Genomic DNA, 21,767 nt, shown 5'->3' with positions numbered 1-21,767 from the left:
GTTAGATTACATTTGGAAGCTTTTGTGGACATTGAATTACTGGAAGATAAATAATTCTAGTGATTATTTATCAGCAGGAACGGCAACTCAGACGTGAGGTGATAAAAAAGACAAGGCTGGGAAGAGATAACTCTTCTGTGCGTTCTGTATTACATTTCAGTATTGAAAGTTATATAAAGTGGCAATACATTTTTTAGCAGAAAATCTGACCAGCCCTGTTATTTATTTTATCTTCTGTATCACAAGGAAAAAATAGTCTACTTCAGCAGCTTATATATGTTTGAGTTATGAAAAGTTGTATGTAAAGACGGTAGAAACATGCTTGAAACAGAACCATGGACATGATTCAATGGTTAACTTATTTCCTAAATAAATGAGAAAGGAAACAGGTTGCTGCAAGCTTCTGCTCTCACTTCCTTATGAGATAAGACATAGACGCTGTCTCAGAAAGAACGGGGCTGTTGTGCACGCTCATCTCGGGCAATCATGGGTAACTGGGTGGAGAATGAAGGACTGTCCATCTTCGTCGTTGTAAGTACAATTTTTATTGTGATTTGTGTCTAGTAAAAAGTTCTACAGAAAGTTGTGCTAAGCAGCCCTCACTGTGCCAGCCAACGATGCATCTAATTATGCTGAAACTAGGGCAGCAAGTGCAGTGAAATGCTTCAGGAGAATAATTTTTAAGGAGCTCTGTCTGGTATTTCAATTGCTGTAAGCTTCATTGCCAACTGAGAAATGATCGTGTGTTAACTTTCACTTGCTTTGTTAGAAATCTTTAAGTATCCTGGTTTTTTGGATGCAACAGTGACTTAAAGAAAACAAGTAACATTACATCTCACTCAACTATGCGCACTTCAACAGAGAAAGCAATTACACTAGCGAGCCTTTCTTGCACTTCTATAAACAAAAGTGAGCGTAACTGAAAGCACAGTGTCTTGATGATACAAAATTTGTATTAGAGTCAGATTCCAGAATTCAGAGCAGAGATTTGTGAATCCTTCATTAGGACAACTAGTATTTGAACTGAGTTGTAGACAACTTGCATAGAATAGCTGTGGAAGTAGGTCACATTCATTCTGGGCAAGATTTAAAAGTATTGAAAATTTCAGTCATGTTTAAAAGTGCTAAAGAATAAGGCAGGGTAGTCCTCCTTGGAGAAAACTTAGGCAGAAGTTAGTATTTCATTGTTTTCTTTTTTAACTTCACTGTGTGATACAAGAGCTATAGGTATACAATTTAAGACAGATAGATATAGATATATAACATATACGAAACCAAAATGTAATACCATTTTAGGTATTGTTGCCAAGTGTGGTTAGTAGGTGTAAATGCTAAAAGGAGGAAAAAGAAGACATAGAACTTATATATTTGTGGTGACTGAAATGTGAACATCTTTATTCAAAAAGGTATTTCTGCTGCTATGAACAGTCAATAATCACATATTCCCTTTACACTGTAGATGTGTAGCTCTAGTTTAGGAACATAACCCTGGCACTTTAGTGCTTTGAAAAAGAGTAACTGTGTTTGCTGTTACCTTCAGTGTCTTGAGGAAGTTGAAACTGCCAAGAGGTGAATTCTGGCATATTTTTTTTTCCCACCAGAACTGAAATATTAAAATAATTAAATGAGGCCCTCATTTTGTTCAAATAAGGAATTTGGTTTTACAGTCTCAAAGCTACAACAAGGTCAGCTAGTAGGGAAGGAAATTAACCAAGTCACTGATAAAGCTGAAAGGACAGTTCACTGGAAGCCTTACCAAAGTGTTCTGCATTGGCCTCTGCAGCTTTACTGCACACTGACTAGGTGCAGGGTTGTCCAGTGCTTGACAGAAACAGGACAGCCACAATTTCTATTGATTGACCCCAACAAAAGAGAAACAGCAGCCTCAACCCCAGCCAATGCTGCCTTCACTGGCCCTAGCTAAAGAGTACGGATGGCTTCTGACTCTGCAACTCAACCCAAGTTGCCAGAGGGTGCCACAGTCTTTTGCAATGGGTCCACGTTCCCTATGGGTCAACACAAAGAAGAACCATGAGAGATCATCAAGGATCATGCCAAACATCTTGTTCTTCTGGGCATGCTGTCAGGCTAGCATACGCAGGAGTGGCATACTCTGACTTTAAATACATATCCTAAGCATTTAATCCTGAGATGAGCTTAGGTTTTTAAAGAGGATTTGGGGATTCCCCATATACTGCCTTACCCTGATGGAAATCCCTTAATTTCCCTGTATTTATGCCACAAGGGTAAGACATTTTCAAGATCTAAACTAATCCCAAGTTTTTTACAGTGTCAGCTGGGCCAAAGAACTAGCAAAAAGTATGGGTTAGGAGGGGAGAGGGACTGTAATGTCACAGTTTCTGGCATCCTTTACTCATAACCAGAGACTGGGTTTTCTTCAAGTTCTCAGACTTTCTCTCCTCTGTTTTCATGCACTATCTAGTAAATCTACTTAGACTGAGGGTGCATTGATACAGGTTGCTTTCACTATGGGATGTGAAATCAGCCAACTATCTTGAGAAGGGCAAATGGCCATAGTTGCTATGATCTCTGTGGCTGGACGGGCTTGTAGCTGCCTTAGATAGCTTTGAGAAGGGCTAATAACTTCTCTTTTCCTAAAGAAACCTGCAGAGTAGGATGTGCAAGTGTGAAACAATACTGCAGTACAGCTACAAAGAAGCCCTGTTTGGGGTAGTCTAAACACTACCAAAGTGCCTGCATTGAATATTTCCTGCAGGCTGATTTCAGACCTTCAGAGCCTCCTACTCAATAGAAAACATTAGGCCTTAGGTGTAATTTAGGCCATCTAAATTTAGATCTCAAGCTTCTTTGTCCCTTGCCCCGGCTCCTAAGTCTTCCTCTTGCATAGGTTGATATGTCTGAGGAACTGCCGTTTGGAAGAGCCCCTAACCTTTAATGATGTTTAGAGATTGAACTAGACTCGCAGGCTTAGCTAAACACCTGTAAGATGATGGTCCTTACATAATCATGTCTAAACCCTTTGAGCTATGCAAAAGTTTCAGCTACCCATCGCTGTACGTTGGTCTAAAGCCACTCCCGTACTCCTGTGCGCATGCATCAGAGCCCACTTCCACCTGAAACACTTCTATCGCCCCTGCTGAACCCTTCATACCCCACAGTCTGCCTCCCTGTGCAAACAGGAGCGCAATGATCTAACTGACCATTATCTGAACTGTGTAAATTCAGATGTATGATGTCTAACAACAAACTGTAAAGTTTCCTATTCATTTCTTTTTCAGATTGTGTGGCTGGGCTTAAATGTCTTCCTCTTTTGGTGGTACTATCTTGTATATGATGTCCCACCAAAATTCTTCTACACCAGAGTACTCCTTGGTGTAAGTACACAACATGTATTATCTTGGCGTAGACTGAGAAAAGCTTAATAAAATATTTCCATTGAACTATTGTGCAATCATTTCCCCATGCAATTATTTTTCATAGCATGAATAGTTTACAAAGGTATTAGCTCTGAAAAGCAATCATCATTTACATATTCATCAAGTGTGAGAATAGTAGTCAAGTAGCCAAGTGATCCTGGACCCTGGGCTATTCAGTATAACCCAGTGATTAACGCAGCATTATGTGTCCTGCTACAAACTTGCTTCCAAAGCTAGCACGGGTCATAACCAATTGACAGAGAAAATTAATTTGTTCACATATTTTAAGAGCCTGATCATAGACACAAAAATCAGTCTAAGCTTCAAATTACAGAACACAGCACTTTGTAAAAGGTTTGCAAAGCCATGGTTTAATTCAACAAAGCATGAAATCCCGTTCTGCCTACAGCTTCAGATCTATGGATCAAATTCTGTCCTTCGCAATCATGGTGCAGTTGCCTTTGAAGTCACAGAACCTGTGCTTGGATAACTAAAGCTCAGTGTAACCCCCAGTAGGTAATTGTGATTTGAAACCTGAAAGGGTCCCAATCAATGCAGGGAGAGCAAACATTATCTTTCCCTTCCCTTCATTGTGCTTGGATTAATATGATCATTATTCCCTCCTTTCAAACAGTCTTTGTTCAAAAATCTAAAATCATTCAGGACGTGAAGAGCAACGTTAAGGGAACATATTCCCAAAAGAGGAGGCAACAAATTTCCTGGACTCCCTTTACTGACAACAGAGAACATAAAACCACTTCCCTTATAAGCTGTCCTTCTGTTTACCATAACTCCCCCAGCCAACTGAAACCACAGCAGTGAGACTTTCTTTACAGCCTTGGGACAGAAGAGTCTACTAATGGCTTAGACTTGCATCTGTGCTTGGCCACTGATTGTCAGACATGACAGAGAGCTTTTCGTACAACCGTATTATTTCAAAGCCGGAAACAGAAGGTGTCTATCTGGAGGAATGTGTTCTGCCTGCATATGTGTCTCTGACTCGGCCAAAGCATGACTGCTCTTGAAATGTGAACATTGTTAATTAACTCTAGATCTCACACTTATGAAAAGTTGTGATATAACGCATAAATGAAATCTATGCCTATCGATGTTCTGGATAATGTCTTAGGTAATGCATTTAATAACAGTATCTCTTCAATTACAGCGTGCTTTGGCTCTGGCAAGGGCCCCTGCAGCTTGTCTGAACTTCAATTGCATGCTGATTCTGCTGCCAGTATGTCGAAACTTGCTCTCCTTCCTCAGAGGATCAAGTGCGGTAAGATGAAGAAAGAATTTCAAAATTTATGAAAGATAAAAGCCCAAGCAGCCTTGCAAATATACCAAGCAACTTTGTCCAAGTTCCCCAAATATACTGTACTTTGGGGATGTCCTCTTTCAGGAAGTAGATAAGCCTGGAGTTTTGTTATGAGGACTGAGGTCTATATGCCAATGGTGTATCTAGAGCTCTGTTGAGAGGCTTAGCCTCGAATTAGCCTCCTTTGAGCCTTCCCTTTTCTCTTGCCCCCTGGGCATCGTGCTGCCCAGGATGCAAAGAGCCTCTTCTGTCCGGCAGCAGCCGTTGGTGGTGCTTACACCCGTATGCCTTGTTCGTCACCGATGCAACACCTTTATAGCAGGAGATAGTAGCCCATGTCTTCTGTCTTTGCATGTTCAGGTCTTAATGTAAATGTAGTTTTTCACAGATTTTCCGAATGGGACTTATTTCAGCTGGTTCATAAATTAGATTCTTTCTTGCCTGAGCTGCGTTTCCATCTCAGGATGAAATAGTTTGCAGGCCTTTTCACCATTTCTAGCTCCCAAACGCAAATGTTATATACGGCACTGAGGAACCACCACTAAGGAAAGGACAACTGATTCGAAGTGACAGCTGGAGAGCCTTCCTATGATACTACTGACTGTATCACACTGCTGAAATCTAGATCTCTGGCTATTACAGCAAAAATAACAGAGACAACACATGCCGTGGCGCAGCATTATTCTCCTCAAGCTCATGAACTGTCCTTCCAAATATATAATGATTTCTCCTTTCCTTCTAGCCTCTTTAATATACACATGGTCAACAAAAACAGTTCACAGAAGTTGGTTTTCATCTGTAAATCTAGTATAAATTCTTTCACACACATGAGAGAGCCTGTGGGGCCTGAAAAAGCAGGGCAAGACACGAAGCAATAAAATAGATGCAGTGTTTCAAGAGTGCTTCATAGGAGAAGAGAGTGGGATACAAAGTAATAAGAAAATAATAATCAAGAGACAACCCAGGCTGTTCCTCCATCTACTACATACATCCTGACAGTCAGTGTGGCTGAATAAATGAGATGTATCTGCCACATTAAGCTCCTAAATTACATTTAGGAGTAAGGCCAGTGCTTTGGCCTTTTTAAGGCATAATACTTAGGAATATAAAGATGGGACTACGCAGACCAGGCTTTCAGTCCTGTGCTATACCCCTTCAGATTCTGGGATGCTACAAAAGCAGACAGCCGTAACCCCCATGTATGTAAAAGAAAAAGAATAATAAGTAAAACTGCAGGGTTAAAGTTGTTCTTCCCCTGCCCTGAGAAAGATCAACTAGTACCTGCCAAAATTCAGAGCTGTCTCCCCAGGCTGCAGAAGTCAATATTGAACATAAATTTAATAAGCATTAATGTTGGTATTGGATGAATGCAACTAGAAAAAATATTGATGAGCTCTTGATCATACAAGGCCTTCATTAGATCTGAAACAGATTCCACAGGGGTTGAGCTGAAAGCAGGTTGGGCAGAGGTCTTCTAAGGTCAAAGCAACGGAAGAGCTGAGGACACTTTCGGAGATGGTAGTGGAAGGCTAAAAACTGATTCCAGGGGATCAGAGAACTGTATTCCAGCTGGGACTTTAAGCTACTTGTTCTGAATTGCCCACCTCCTGTCATCTATAGCTTGACTTTTCTAACCAGGATCCCGATAAAGCTGTCCCTCCTATCTCAGCATTCAAGCTCCAGAGTAAGTCCTTCTGCCTTGGGCACCGTGATACAGTCTCACTCAGGCTACACCCGATTTGCAAGTGAGAATCACGCAGGGAGCTACAGCTCCGTTTCTGCCGCCTGCCTGCAGCTCGCTATCATCTTGCTAATAGTGCGAGGCTCTATGAGGAAGCCAAGGGCTCTGAGGATTGGCACGAGGTGAGGGAGGGACATAAAATAGGTCTGTTACACAGTAGGAGTTTGTTTAACTTCAGTTGCTTTTTGCAATAAAGCTATACATCAGGAAGGAGGTAATTTTATACGTGAAATAAAACATGCACAGCCCGGTGTGCCAGTGGTAGTGTCAGGGCTGCGGTGGCCTTAGCACAGGGGTACAGCTGCTTATGCTTGTTCTGCTGTTGTCTCTAATTAGCTATGCTCTCCAAGTAACACCTGTGAGGATCCCTTAGGAAAAATCAGGATTTTTAAATGTCACATATCCTTTTGAAAGGGCAGTGACCTTTCCAAGAGCAATGTCATCAGGGTTGAGGAGGGGGGAGAATTGTTCAAATCCGCTGCTCAATAGGAATGTGCTGAAAACTCCTGCCCTTTACATTCTGCCACCCAGAAATCATACGCTATGAAGTCGTTATTAAGTGAAAGAACAGCTGTATTGTCTTTGCATGCCCTTTATTGCTGTATTCATCGCTGTTGTTAATGAGCCTCACTACTGAACCTAGCTACAGCATTTTGCCATTGCTTGGCCTTCTGCTTCTTAAACAGAATGATCAACAGAGCTGGCACTTCCTCAGTATGCTACAGTTTATTTTACAATCTTTTTAATTATGTCTCAAGATACATGATACGGAGAAGGTCAAATTTCTCCTGGCAGTTGTTATAGTCTACTGAAGTCACTGGAACAGCCCCAGCACGTTAGAGTTTGCCCTTTAATCAGTGTCACAACTGGAGAATAACCGAAGGAGAGAACTGTTTCCTGCTCATCTATTTATCAGTCCGGTTAATATTAATGAGATATTTAGAAATGGACTGGTGGCCTTGCTCTTCCATACCAGTCTGTTTCTGAATATCTCATGAGTAAGATAGTTTACCTTACTCTGCCATCTGCAAAGTTAATGTCTGGCAAACACTTGGGAGAATATTTTGATCTCTTAATTTCGTGTGTGAAATATCTACATGGTTCTTGTGTTTTCTTCCCTTTGACAGTCAGCAAAAGCAATATAAAGATACAATACAGGATAATTATACTTTCTACTGTGTGGAGACAGCAAATGCTAGCTTTACAGGAACTTAAAGTTATAGAAAATCTCTCACTGACCACAGTACAATTGAGATGGGGCGCCTTAGGCACCTGTCATAATTCTTAATGAAAATATCATTCTGTTTTCCTCAACAAACAAATTCTTGAGTTTGCATCAGCAGAGATTTTTTTTATTTCTGCTTCTCTTTGGTTAACTCCAGCAACAAGTTGTAAGTGAATCCCAGGCAAGTACACCCAGCTTTTTGGAGAAGGAATGACTTCATATAACCAGTCGTAAGTGACCAGCACGTTCAGGGTGGAAGCTCCCTGAGACAGTTATACCCAAGCTTCACAGTCCATTTCTACTGTGTGAACCACGACAGGATCCTGATGCCAGGTGGCAACTGCAGACTCTACCAAAACAGTCACACTGCCACAGTAGAATGTGATCCCTCTGTTTATAATGTGCAATTTAAATATAACATAGATAAGATATATACTTTTGCCATACTGGATGTTAAGCTTTTTTCTCATTACTGTATTCTGAAGTATGGGGGGAAATATTTTTATCTATATTCAGGAATTCTAAATCTTTACCAGCAATGCCATTAATTGTTGTGCTCAGGGCCTCTGATTTTTCCCCTGCATTTAAATAAGTATGCATAGACATCACAAATATACTTCAAACACTTTTTTTCTTCAAACCCAAAGTGCTGCTCTACCCGTGTCAGACGACAGCTGGACAGGAACCTCACCTTTCACAAAATGGTGGCATGGATGATTGCACTTCATACTGGTTGGTACTCAGCTGTTTCTTCATTTATTGCTTTCTGGTGCATTTTACACAGAATCTAGGGATCCATGTTCTTAAGTATATGGGCAGAGACCTAATTTCATTAACTTAAAGGAGTCAGTGTGTGCCAAGGCTTAAATGATTTTTCAAATATTGTTCTTCAACTGGCAGACAGCAAAAGATGAATAAGCAAGGGTATTTATCTCTTGAACCCATAGCACTGGTTAATAAATTGTGTTTAGCAATGCCCTGAGAACCAGATACCCTGGCTTTGATTCTTGTTTAGACTTATTTCTTAGTTGGCATGTCTGAAACAAATAATAGAAATCATGGATAATAAAAAGCTTGGACAGACCACGGAAATGTTTTCATATTTTATCTCTCATTTCCTAAACCAAGAGGTTTCTGTCTTTTTTGTTTTCCCCATCAGATCTGTCAGTTCTCAATGCAAGCGCCTTACAAATCATATATCCTAGAACAGTCTTTGTAGATTACTTGAGCGGAGCAGGTTCCCTTCCCAAACCATGGCTGAAATCTCACCACCACTTTGTAGAAAAGGAGCAGGGCGATGCAGTTAACGTACGGCCACAGAGGAGGTCTGCAGCAGAGGTGAATTGTTCAGGGGTGTGAGAACTGTACCCATCAGGCCCTGTTGTGAAGGTGAATAAGTATCTGGTGATACAAAAGGGGGAAAATTTTGAGAAGTGTTGTACAGCTTACCCCTGCAATAATGTGTGGTGGAAATGGTGGGAAGCACCTCAGCTGTACTACAGGACACGTCTGGCTCAGCAGGAACATTATTAGTGATTATTAGCAATGCAGCAGAGCAAAGCAGCGCTAGCAAATGTGACACCAAATAGATCCAGATTCACTTCTTGGCTCTTCTACAGAATTCCTGGATAATCCTGACAAATAATTTAAGCCATCCCATGCTTCAGCTTTCCGGGTATAAAATTTGGGTACTGCTCTTCCACTTGATTTACTGAAAGCCTCTGTTGGACAAAGATGTGCTGGAAACTTCTTCCCTTTACTTCTTTCCTTCCCCCATTCAAAAAGATGTAAACTTCAGATGGTAAAGCTTTAACACTAAAACATGTCGGTGATCTGAAATTGTGATGAAGAGGGCGAGAGTGGCAAAGGTCGTCAACTGCAGTTGACAAATTTACAAAGTTTAAAACGTTACCCAAAACCACTGAGTACTTTTCTTGTGCTTAACCCTGATTACCTCTTTTCTGTCACTTCTAGCAATTCACACCATCGCACACTTATTCAATGTAGAGTGGAGTGTGCAAGCCCGTGTTGAAGGGGGAGGAACTCTGGCAGGTGTGCTTTCTAGACTTGGTGATAAAGAAAATGAAAGCTATATCAACTTTTTTAGAAAAAATATTGGGGTAAGTGACATCGGGCTGTGAAGTATCAGTATGACATTTGTTTAGATGACCATAAAAGATGATCTGAGCAGGGTGCCTACTTCTGGTGTGCACAATCTGGGTTTGGACCACCTTGCAGCAAAATTTTGCACAATTCTTCTATATTTGTCAGTAATATTGTTACTGAATTTTGGTAGTACAAACTTTTTCTCCTCGGGATTTTAAAGTAGTTTTAAAACATTATGTAAACCCAAACACCCTGTAAAGGAGTCTTCTGACTAAGGTAGATGTGGCATACAGAAAGGCACACAGAAATCAAGGCAAAAGTTTTGAACTTGGGCTCCTTAACTCTGGTTAAAAAAAACTAGCAAAATAAGGAACTTCCCCGTTCCTCAGAAGCACCGAGCATCCGATCTCTGCATGAGTTATGAGACCCACAGCTGCACAACGCCTCTGAAAAGGAGACCTTTCACTGAGCTCCCTAAATATGGATGTAACAACAGAGCTGTGCAGAAGTGTTCACTTTCCCCAAACCCACACTGCTGAGCAGTGGCAGAGTAAGAAACAATGCTCCGTGTGAATCAGTGGAAAATTCTTTCTCTCTACTTCCACTTACTTCAGTACAAGTAAATCTGCAGTGTAACAAAAATGGAGTGGGATTTTGGCATTGTTGGCATGCAAATTTATAGAGGGTGACTTGAAGACTTACAACAAGGTAAAGGATTTGGCGAGTGAGACAGACTGACGTTTCAGCTGGCTCTGCTTTGATGCAACCCCTTCCTTAGACCAATGTATGCCATTCTTTCACAGAATCCTGTGGGGGGCCTATATGTGGCTTTCACGTACTTGGCTGGTCTCACTGGCGTTATCATCACACTGGCCCTCATATTAATCATCACGTCATCCACCAAAACCATCCGAAGGTCGTATTTCGAAGTATTTTGGTACACCCACCATCTCTTTGTCATCTTCTTTATTGGCCTTGTCATCCATGGTGCTGGGTGAGTATTCGCACTTATCCCATAATGCACAGTAACTACTGTATCTTAATGTAAAGCCCTCTACACACATAAGTATCGGGACTTGAGTCACTGAGCAGCAGTTATTTTTTATGGTAAAGATGGGCCAATAGAGGCTCTGCGAGCCAAGAGGCTCTCGCCGATACATGCAACAAGCGATTCACATGAGGTGTTATGGGACGCTGGCATACTTCAGCTCACTCAACTTTTTCTGATATTTTAATGGGTTCCTGTTTCTAATTGTTAATTTATCTTTCTCTCCTAAAAGCAATTGCATCACACACATGCATGTAAAAAGACCTCACCATAAAAATGATATAGAGCCCAGGATCTTGTTGGGTAAACAAAATCTATAATAACACAGATTTATCTTTCAGACTTGGATGAACTTCTAATACCAGCAGTATTGCAGAACAGATTTTTAGCTGTTGCAGCCCAAATATAGGCAACTGTAAGTTCGTGCAACTTCCAAATGCCAAACATCTTTTTGTACTGTTGGCTCATTCCATACCTTCTTCTGAAATAGCTGAAAAGCCTAATGAAACAGTTTTAGCACTATGCAAACACTATTGTAGCACTTTTAGAAAAATGAACTTTAGTTCCATTTTATAAAACCACAGAACCAATGCATAAAGGAAAAAAAGGCCACATTTCATAGTTCATAATTATACTATATTGTCCATTATAAAGGAAATTCTAGGTGCACTAGAAAGTGTGCTTTAAAAATGGCCATCAAAAATGATTATTCAAAACCACTTCTTCTCAGTCCAGCAGTGCCAGAAAAAAGACAGAAATGAGACTACAACAGGAAGAACAAAAATAGAAAGCAGATGAGAATCTCCACCAGCATATCTGTCCACTCCAACTTCCAAAACAAGAGGGAGAAGGTTCGAGGAAAACCTGTTGAAGGAAAAGAACAAGTGGCTCATGTTTCCTGCAGCAAATACTGTATAGTTACTGACAAAAACTTCCAAACTTGCCAGTAGTTACTACACAATGCTACCAGAAAGCAAGCATTCCTCTTTCTAGAGATCAGTGAGGAGCATATATCTCATAAAATTTGTTGCCTTATTTACTTGGACATGCACTATACTTCCACCATTTTAACTGCCCTGTACTGAAAAGACGAGAGTTTGGGCAGCAGTGGGGTTAAACGTGGTTGTCAGAGAAGTTCAGCTATCCTTTGGAAGGAGATCAACACAGAAATATCATTATCTGTAGAGGGAAGGATGCTTTCTGGCTGTGAACTCACTGGCCTCACTTATTTGGCCTTAAAGGCAAGAATGACATTTCGAGTTTAGAGAAAATTGTAACACACTAAAAAGTATTGGGAAGGCTTTTTACACTCAAGAAAGGCATCTTAGGTGTGCAAAGATGGATGTTATGGAATAAGTATGATCTGACAGTCTCAAAGTAACATGTTAGAGAGAGGCATAGATGTCAGTTTATCTCAGGAGATGTAAGGCTGTGTGTCATACATATGTACATATACATACATACATATATGTATGTACAGAAAACTGAACCAAAGGTAATTAGTTGAGTCGAAGGGGCAGATTCTTGCCCATTACAAGCTGTTACAGCACTTTCGTAGCACTGGTGTTTCTTGAGCGTGATCTATGTGTCACAGACAAATGTCCCAAACTTCCCATCATAGTAGAGGTAAAGAGGAGAGAGTACAGAGATTCAGATCATCCTGCCTTGGAAGCTAAAGTAAAACTTTGAGCTGAAAAAGAAGCATTTGGAAGGCTATACTACTGACAGCTTAATTACAGTACTGGAAGAGCATCTACATTGAGTAATAAGGGAAAATAAATCTTTTCTTTCTCTCGTACAGGGTACTGGCATTGTCAAACCTTGAATGGCGTGTAGGGCAAGGCAAAACCCCCCAGGCCCACCTTCCCTTAAGCAATGGGGTGAGGAGTGGCAGGAAATGGGCTCCTCTTGTTCCCACAACTCATCCAGAGGGCGGCTCAGCTGAACGCCTTGTCACTAGTGGGGAAGTAAACTGCAGCTGGTGATGTTCCTCCAAATTGCAACTCGTGATGGTCCTGGGATAGTGTCATTTGTTCCCTTTATTTTTCAGGCCGGATGTTAATCAAACCTTTAATGAGGAAGAGGTTCATTAGAAATATTTACGAGCAGTGCTATCTTTTAACTTTCAAGACTGTGCACAGGCTTTCTAATAATCCTCTGATAAATCTGTCACTTAAAGCTAAGCATACATATGACTTAGATACCATGGTTTTTTGAAATGTCAGAAACATAGTCTAGATCACAGAAACTGCTAGAAAGGCAGAAAGAGAAGTCATGGGAAGAAAATACCAACAGAATCATGTTGGTATAGTACTGAACAGCCTGATCAGAATCAGACTGTTTCTAAGGAAAATCAGCAGATCTTAATCTGAATTTCTCTACTATGACCCTCATCCTACTAATTACCATCATTTTTGGGACTCTCACACGCCCCTGAGGTTGCCAGAACTCCAGTCAGGGCAGGAAATAGTGAACAAGATCAGAACATAGTTCAGCACTATCTCTGCCCCTGGAAATACAGCTGAACTGGAGCAGTCACACTTCTCCTTGATAAAACAAACAACGACAACAACAAAAAGTCCTAACCAAGCAAGAACGTAGGGGCCAGATCATCAACTGACACAAGCTGGCATAGCTGCTTTGTGTCAGAAGCATCTGTGTTCATTCACACCAACTGAACAACTACTCCACAGCTTTAAAGGGAGAGGAAGGGTCAAAGGAAGGAGGTATGTTGGAAAGGGCTCTCCAGATTTCAAAGATAAACAACAGAAATAATTTCTGTACTGGTCACTAGGAAATTGATTACCTTGCCCACTCCAGATTTTGTTTTTATTGAAGAAAAAAGTAGGATAACTCTGAAAAGAATGACGACGCTTTCCTATTGTGACCACTGGAAATGGTAACGGACATACCTCTCAGTTCCTCGCCTGATCTTGTAGTCAGTATTTTCCCCTACAAACTTTCCTCCCCGTTTTTATCATCTTAATTGCAATTATATGGGTTTATTAGAGCAGTAAAGCTGTATCAAAGCTGTAGTACCGCAGAAGTCCACAACTCCACAAAGATAGAGTCATACATGAATAGAATAACAATAAGGGACAGATATCTTCATTTTCATTTCATTGCCTTAATTATTTTTATGTTTTTCCAGGCGTATTGTACGGGGGCAGACAGCTCAGAGTCTGGCTGAACATAATCCAGAGATTTGCTACAAGAACTTCACTCACTGGGGAAAGAAGGGGGCTTGCCCAATCCCCCAGTTTTCAGGGAATCCTCCTATGGTAAGAACAGTTGTCTTGAGTGTAAATACAATTTAAAATGTTTACGGTTGACTCTTTTTGTTAAATAACATATGCACTTGCTGTAGAAAAGCAGCTATGTAACCCCCAGTGCTCTTCAGTGGCAGCTTTCTTTACATAAAGCAATAGATTTTGATGCAATGGATTATAAGCAGAAAGGGACTACAGACAGACAGACAACCCATTTCCAGTGTGCTGTAAAATAAGCACAATTAACAGGGAAAGCAAAAGAGCAAATCATATCTGAGAACTGTTTACCCAAAATGTATTTTGTGGCTTGTAGGGATTTCTAGAAAGTGCTATAATCCACATAATAACAATTTCACATTATTAATGGACTAACAAACATTAACAGAAAATTAATGCCTCTGGAAATGTGACATTGAAACTTCAGCTTTTATTGACTAACCAGCCTGGTTAGTTCATTGACATTTCAGACTGATCTGTTAACAGAAACCACATATTTTCCTGCAGTAATACAGATCTGAGTCAATAACACATTCAGAGCTTTACTCCACATTTCACTTACTTGCCTTAATTTTTAGACAGAGACAAAGTCACGCATAGGAAAATACCTTGCTGTAACTCTAGCAGCAACTAAAAATCCAGCTGCAACTCTCAACAGAGAAAGAAATTCCCTCTCTGAACAGAAGTAATTTTGAAGGTGTCATATCTCTTCGGGGTTCCCCACTCTGGCTGACAAAGACCCTACGTTACTTGAATTTCACATCTGCTCATAGCATTTCCAGGACTCGATGTAATCTAATTGCCATCTTCATCATTTACCTTCTCATTTTATTCTGCTTACAGACATGGAAGTGGGTAGTAGGTCCCATGGTTTTGTACCTGTGTGAGAGGTTGGTGCGGTTTTGGAGGTCACAGCAGAAGGTTGTTATCACAAAGGTATGTGTTGACGCTAAGCTTAACACTGGGCAAAACATTACCAATTTTTCCAAATGGGGCAGCAAAGCCAATGGCTCCTACATGGCAGACACAGTTATCAGTGAAAGGCCTCTCAGGAATGTTCTAGCTGCTATCATGCAAAAATAAGGCCAACTTCTAACATCTAAATGTAGCCTGTCTCTAAAAAAGAGCAAAAGGAGGAAGTTAGTTAAGGCACAGGACTGAATCTTAGGAAAGTGAAGTTAATTTTCCTTGTATCGAGTGAAAAATTCCACAATCTAGAAATTCCATAGACTTAAGAGTATTTAAGATACCAAATCTCTGTTTTCAAATCTACCCAGATATTTAGGAATTCTGATTTTTCAGCAGAACAAATGACTCCTGAAAAGGTGAGTTTAGGGGGTGCCTACTTTGTGCAGCCAAAGCTAATACTGAGTTTCCATTCCCCATGGTGTGTGGCAGAGATATTTAATGCTGATTCTGAAAGTCTGACAGCCAAATTAGCATGGCACTATGCTCAAATGTATAAAAACTACCCTGGCCTTTCCCAGTGCAATTTCCTCACATGGCACTGGGCTGCATCTTGTGGACATACCCTGGTCAAGTTGTAGCGGGGTTTGGGGGATGACATCTGATGTCTCTGCTGTGCCCTGGCACACCGCTGATGTGCTGGAAGGCTCCTATATACTACTGTGCTTTTTGGTAATTTTACCAAAATATGTCTGAGCCATTTCTACACCATATGTCTATGGCGTCTGCTTAGATCCCTGTTGGCAGGAAATTTCTTCCACAATCCTAAGCACTGTTATTAATACCTACATTAATAGATAGAGAGACTTGATTCTCCTTCTTGCAAATATCTTCTGAAAATTGAAAATAACCTTGGCAGACAACTTCAGAATTAAAAAAACTTAGCGATGGAAATAACTAGCCTTGCTTCTCAAATATTGCTTCTATTTATTCTTGGATAAAGATAGGTAGAATGCAAATGCCCATATTATAGGTCCCACGCAGCTATATCATGAAAACATCGGTTTCCAGTAGTACCATTTATCCACTTCCCTAGCTGTATGATAGCCCTATGGTTTGCCCCAAATTCATTAACACTGTGCTCTGTGCCACTGTGTAAGGTGCATCTGGAATTAACAATGTGCATGCATACATCTGGTGATGTGGCACAAGATGTACCAGTCTGACCTGTCCCTTTTTGAGTAACTGCAAGCACGGTGTGAAAAAATACTTCAACCAAAAGTTCAGCACCTTCTGCAGTCTTTCTTCTGGCTGCCAGGTGCTGTTCCTCACTCCCAGTTCTGCTGGGAACAAAGTTTCACCTGCTTTCCTTGCTCACATAGCAAAAGGCCGATGTTAGTGATGAAGGATGTAGATAAATCCAGTGAATAGTGAAGACACTTTTTTTTTCCCTTTTTTCCCCTTGTCCCTCTCACCATAGGTGGTCATTCATCCCTTCAAGACAATTGAGCTCCAGATGATGAAGAAGGGCTTCAAGATGGAGGTCGGGCAATACATTTTTGTCAAATGTCCAGCAGTGTCTAAACTGGAATGGCATCCATTTACACTAACCTCTGCTCCAGAAGAGGATTACTTCAGCATTCACGTCCGTATTGTAGGGGACTGGACAGAGGGATTGTTCAACGCCTGTGGATGCGATAAGCAAGAATTCCAGGAGGCATGGAAGTTGCCCAAGTATGTATAAAGAGTCTCCACAGTAGAGTCAACAAACACCCATGACAGTTTAAGTTTTGCTCAATGAGTTTGGTGGCACCTGTGATCCAATCCCTAACCGCTTCCATTGTGGATGTGGGCCTTAGATGGCTCTTTCCAGTTTCCTCCTATCAACACCACCTCTTCTTTTGCTGACTAGTATTCAACCCAAATGTGCATTGCTCCAGGCAGTACTTTTTTCTGGTTTTATTGTTATTTTAAATGGTGCTAATAAATATTCAATATCGACTTATTAAGTGTACTTTCAATTTCAGGATAGCTGTGGATGGCCCCTTTGGAACAGCAAGTGAGGACGTATTCAGTTATGAAACTGTTATGCTTGTTGGAGCTGGAATAGGGGTCACCCCCTTTGCATCTGTACTCAAGTCTGTCTGGTACAAATACTGCCACGATGCGACCAACCTGAAACTCAAAAAGGTGCGTGTCCTCTTTCCCAGAACCCATGTAATTGTTCAAGGGCCGACAGCCCAAACCAAAACAGCAAAGGTGGTCTGGCTCCAGACGTGCATGAGTCCTAAGAGAAGAGTCCAGTTATGCCACAAGACTAGCAGGGGGGGAAGCAGAAAGATCAAAAGCAAAAACATAATGAAAGAAGAAACAGCCTACAAGCGAAATCACACGTGCGAATCCTGACTGTGGCCCTGGGGATTTCCACTAACAGTGGAGATGCTGTTCAATCTGTGTGAGAAACACAAAGTCCAAGGCAGTAATACAGGCCATGCAAATATTGCATTCCTTCCCTAAACACAGAGAGAGCGACCTTTTGTCAGTGGCAGAGCACTGCTACCATCCTCCCCTCGCCTCCTGCCCCTGGAAACTCCCTGTGCAGAGGTGCGGGGTCACACTGCAATTACGGTCATATTCAGAGAGCAGAACTGGTTACGTTACCTGCTTTAATTTACCTTGCCTGCCAGCAGACAGGGAGATAGAGTCTACCTCTAAATCGTTAATTTATGTCTTTACAAACTGTTTTACAAGGATGTAAGTGGGGAGACATCATGAACTAAAAATGTAACCCACTGGTGGAAGAGAAACAGAAGGATGTTTCCTTGTTCTTGCAGTCACTCATTCTGCTTCACAACCCTCCCAGCGTCAAAACTCCCAAATAGCTTTGATACCAGCCTACCCATCTACCGAAGTGGTCAGGGCAAGTTCTACAAGAACTCTACAATCCTCACTCTGTCAGCAGGTGTAAAAATCAGAAAGCATAAGTGCCTATGTCCCCTGACAGCTCACTCTTGTCTCTTCCAGATCTATTTTTACTGGCTTTGCAGGGACACTCATGCCTTTGAATGGTTTGCTGACCTCTTGCAGTCTCTGGAGGCTCAAATGCAGGAGAGGAATAATGCAGACTTTCTCAGCTATAACATCTACCTTACAGGCTGGGATGAATCTCAGGTAACACAGTGGAAAATATCACTTCCATATGCACTGAGGTTGATGGTTGCATGCTGTGTTTTGATGAATGTTCAAATGGTGTTTATCCATCTGGCTCTCAGAGGTTTTAAATACAGACAGGTGTTATCCATCAGAAGTCACACGGGATCAGCATCTAATGTGCACTCTGACTTCTTTTCTGGCTTACCCTGGCTGTGCACTCTGGGAAGCAGTATTTCCTCACAGCAGCAACCTCAGCTGACCATGCAAGTATCTCTAAGACAGCTAATACTGCTTAACACTCAATTAACGGCACTTGGGACTGGAGAAGCTAACACACAAGGACTGAGCAATGGCAGCATATTTGTTTCAGGACTCTCATGAGTTCTCTATCTGGTCCCATGCATGTAGGTCGCTGTGGGGATACAAAGGAGCAGCCTGAGAATCATAGAATCACAGAACCATAGAATGGTTTGGGTTGGAAGGGACCTCAAAGATCATCTAGTTCCAACCCCCCTGCCATGGGCAGGGACACCCTCCACTAGACCAGGTTGCCCAAAGCCCCATCCAACCTGGCCTTGAACACTTCCAGGGATGGGGCATCCACAAATGCGTGATTGAGTGAGGGAAGGTGCTCACTCTGTTAATTTAGTGATGTTTTATTTTACTTATATCTCACGGTTGCAAAATTCACCGTGTGCCTAAAATGCTGTAGCTCAGCTAGGGGAGGACAGGGAGGAGTAGGAGCAAGGTAGGAAGTTATCACACATGCAATGGAAAAAAAACAGGAAAGAAAGAAGAAAAGTCACACAATTTTTACTTGGGGAAAAAGTTACCTGTAACTTTCTGGCATACAGAAGTGCTGCAGAACTTAGCAAGGCCTGAACTTACGCCCTTAACCACATCTTCTCTTCCTGGCTTTACTTAGCTGGTCTAGGTGAAAGTTACACAAGGAGGATGGGCAAGACCTCCTCATATGGATCAAACCTTCCAGAGATCAAACCAGCAGGACTTCATTAAGGTCAAGGGAGTTGTATTATTGTACCTGAAGGGAAAGTTGTGTTTTAATTTACAGGTTTATTTTACAGTCCTTAGACTAAACAAGTTCATTGCAAAAGAAATGTAATTAATTGCTGTGTTCAGTGCTTCATAGCTTTAACTCTTGAGATCATCCAGTCAGGGGAAAAGGGGGAAATAGACACTGACAGTCAGGACTTCACCAATGTTGCTAAACACCATAAATTCCACATTCTCAGTGTGGAAATAAGTCAGTGTGTACTGATATTTTTATTTTTTTTAACAGGACATAATGCTGCCATATCTAACTCTGTATTTATGCTGTCCTTTGTGTTTCATTTCCCCCAGGCTACTCACTTTGTAGTGCATCATGAAGAAGAGAAAGATGTGATTACAGGCCTTAAACAGAAAACCTTGTATGGGAGACCTAACTGGGAAAATGAGTTCAAAACTATTGCGGGGCAGCATCCTGGGTAAACCTGTACAAATTGATAGTGTCTATGGACTTCCTCTATAGAAATGCCATAATAGCACAATCTTGTTCCTTTGGCTGATAAAATTTGAGGAACTTTTTTTTTTCTAACAGTCTCCAGGTATTTTCTACTCCTGTTTCAGCCATGGATATGATCTATGGTCTTAACCAAATTGTTTTAACCTACAATTTTTAAAAAATCATCCCTTTTTGGTGAGGTATTTCATGGAGTGTCTAACTACTAGCAGAAGTTTTAGAAAAAGCATACCCCATCGTTCCAGCTGAAGAAGGCAGGAATATTAGGTGACATCTAAATACCTCCAAAAATGCTTTCTACTGCAAAAACCCCAAACCTGAATATGGATGGCCTTTAGTTGAGTACCCAAAATTAGTAGGAAAAAACCAGAACAGTTTATTTCAAGTATTTGTGCTGTACGCTCTTTGAAGCTCTATTTCCTTGATTCCACTGAGGCCAATAACCTGTCTTCACTGACTTGTTCTGAACTGAGATGTAGCCCACCATTTGTTTTAGAAGCAGCAGTAAGTGCAAGTTTTAAGAGGTTATAAGTTTTAAGGGGTCGACATCCAGTTCTACGTTAGTTCCTGTAATTGAGGAAAAAAACCTTGCACCTACAGAAGATAAGGTTGATTTACACGAAGAACATCCAGCTGCTCCATACTTCGTTCCTGACCATATTTTCATTTTCTTAACAGCTCCAGAATAGGTGTTTTTCTCTGCGGACCTGAGGGCCTGGCTGACACACTCAACAAGCAGAGCATCAGCAACTCAGAAGCTGACCCACGAGGAGTACACTTCATTTTTAACAAGGAAAACTTCTAACTCCCAAAACACGTGGGAGTCATTCAATACGAAGTCTAAAGACTGGATCTCTTTTTTCTATTTGGAGCCTGGGAAGGACAGCTGAGCTTCTAATCTCAGCTACACTAACGCAAATCCCTTTGCTTCTTGGGAATGATTTTGGCGCTGTGGTAGAGCAAAAGAGTCGAGTTTTACCTTAGGGAAGTGTGCACTGCCCTCCCCATGCTGGCAATTTAGCAGAAATCTGTTTTCTTTGTCTGTGTGAGGGGATTTCCCCTCAATTAACTGCCTTTGTCTTCCTGTTATTCGTAATGACTGCTGAAGGGTCTAGGCAGCCATACGCTTTTGGGAGCCAATTCACACTGAAAAAGCTTAATGCTATTAAACAATAAAGCGTTCTAGCATAATGCTTGCTATTAGGAGACAGCTTATCCCGGCTACAGCCAGTCCCTGGAGCGAGGAGAGGTTGGGGAAGGGTGACTGGGAAAGATTGTTCCTTACAAGAGGAAATCTCCTTTGCGCACCCGCATCTTTCAGGCTTCTGAATACAAGCATAAATGTCTTGTCCAAGAGATAGCACAGGCAGCTGAAAAGCAGCCGTTCCTCCTTAGGAAAGGAGAGAACTGGAAAGGAACCACCTGGATTTCTGAGCGCCACCCCCACCCCAGCTGCTGGGGGGTGACGAGGACGGAGTCAAACCAAGTCCTGCACCTGACATGTGAGCCATCGCTCGGCTGCTTCGAACACTCTCAGTTTCACATCTTCAAATTCATGGTGCAGGGATCCAAACAAGAGGTTTTGTGTTTTCAAGACTGCCATTTCTGATTTTCAAGGCTGAAAAACCTTGTTGCCAAATGATTTAATGGGTATTTTCTGCAGCATTCTTAAATGCATACAGTGCTTTTGGCTCTATTGTTCAGCTGTTCCTTTTTGATGGTCAAACAGGTTTGAGAAAGCAAAGATCATGTGGTCAGTATCTGGAATAGCTATGAATAAAGTTTCTGATGCGTACAAGACACCCATACACAGCACAGTACTTCTGTATGTACATTACAGGTAACAGGTTCCTAAAAAACAAACAAAAAAAAAAAGGAAGCAAAACTTTTAACACCAGCGGGGGTGGGGGGGAAGGATTAAAACCAGCAGCATAGAAAAATATTAAAAAAGAGGTGCAAAAAGCCTTAAAAATCCAGTTTAGTATACCACGGGGCTCCTGTTCAGCCCAGTCACCTGCTTCCTGCCTTTTAAACTCAGCAGCCAAGCACTGTGGGAGTTCCTGCACAGCACGAGACCTTCCTGACAG

At 41.5% G+C, this 21,767-nt stretch overlaps 1 protein-coding gene across 2 annotated transcripts; it reads left to right on the top strand.

Moving 5' to 3' along the window:
* Positions 1–75: 75 nt before the first annotated feature.
* On the top strand, positions 76–21,482 carry LOC129206292 (cytochrome b-245 heavy chain). Of its 2 annotated transcripts, XM_054825253.1 has the most exons (13): positions 76–531; positions 3,261–3,356; positions 4,564–4,674; positions 8,327–8,411; positions 9,654–9,799; positions 10,589–10,779; positions 13,985–14,114; positions 14,943–15,035; positions 16,486–16,739; positions 17,033–17,195; positions 18,030–18,176; positions 19,521–19,645; positions 20,359–21,482. In XM_054825253.1, the coding sequence occupies exons 1-13, from the start codon at positions 487–489 to the stop codon at positions 20,483–20,485; spliced, it is 1,713 nt and encodes a 570-aa protein (XP_054681228.1). In that variant the 5' UTR covers positions 76–486; the 3' UTR covers positions 20,486–21,482. The 2 variants fall into 2 exon arrangements, with proteins under 2 accessions (XP_054681228.1, XP_054681236.1); XM_054825261.1 differs by lacking the exon at positions 18,030–18,176.
* The last annotated feature ends 285 nt before the right edge of the window (positions 21,483–21,767 follow it).

This window comes from Grus americana, chromosome 1 (genome assembly GCF_028858705.1).
Source record: "Grus americana isolate bGruAme1 chromosome 1, bGruAme1.mat, whole genome shotgun sequence".
NCBI lineage: Eukaryota > Metazoa > Chordata > Aves > Gruiformes > Gruidae > Grus > Grus americana.
This window is presented reverse-complemented; position numbering and strand designations above follow the sequence as displayed.

Bases quoted from the DNA above. Each gene is read 5' to 3' on its own strand.
- LOC129206292 (XM_054825253.1), top strand. From the start codon at position 487: ATGGGTAACTGGGTGGAGAATGAAGGACTGTCCATCTTCGTCGTT. The intron at 532-3,260 runs GTAAGTACAATT...TTTCTTTTTCAG, and splicing joins GACTGTCCATCTTCGTCGTT to ATTGTGTGGCTGGGCTTAAA. The intron at 4,675-8,326 runs GTAAGATGAAGA...TCAAACCCAAAG, and splicing joins TCCTCAGAGGATCAAGTGCG to TGCTGCTCTACCCGTGTCAG.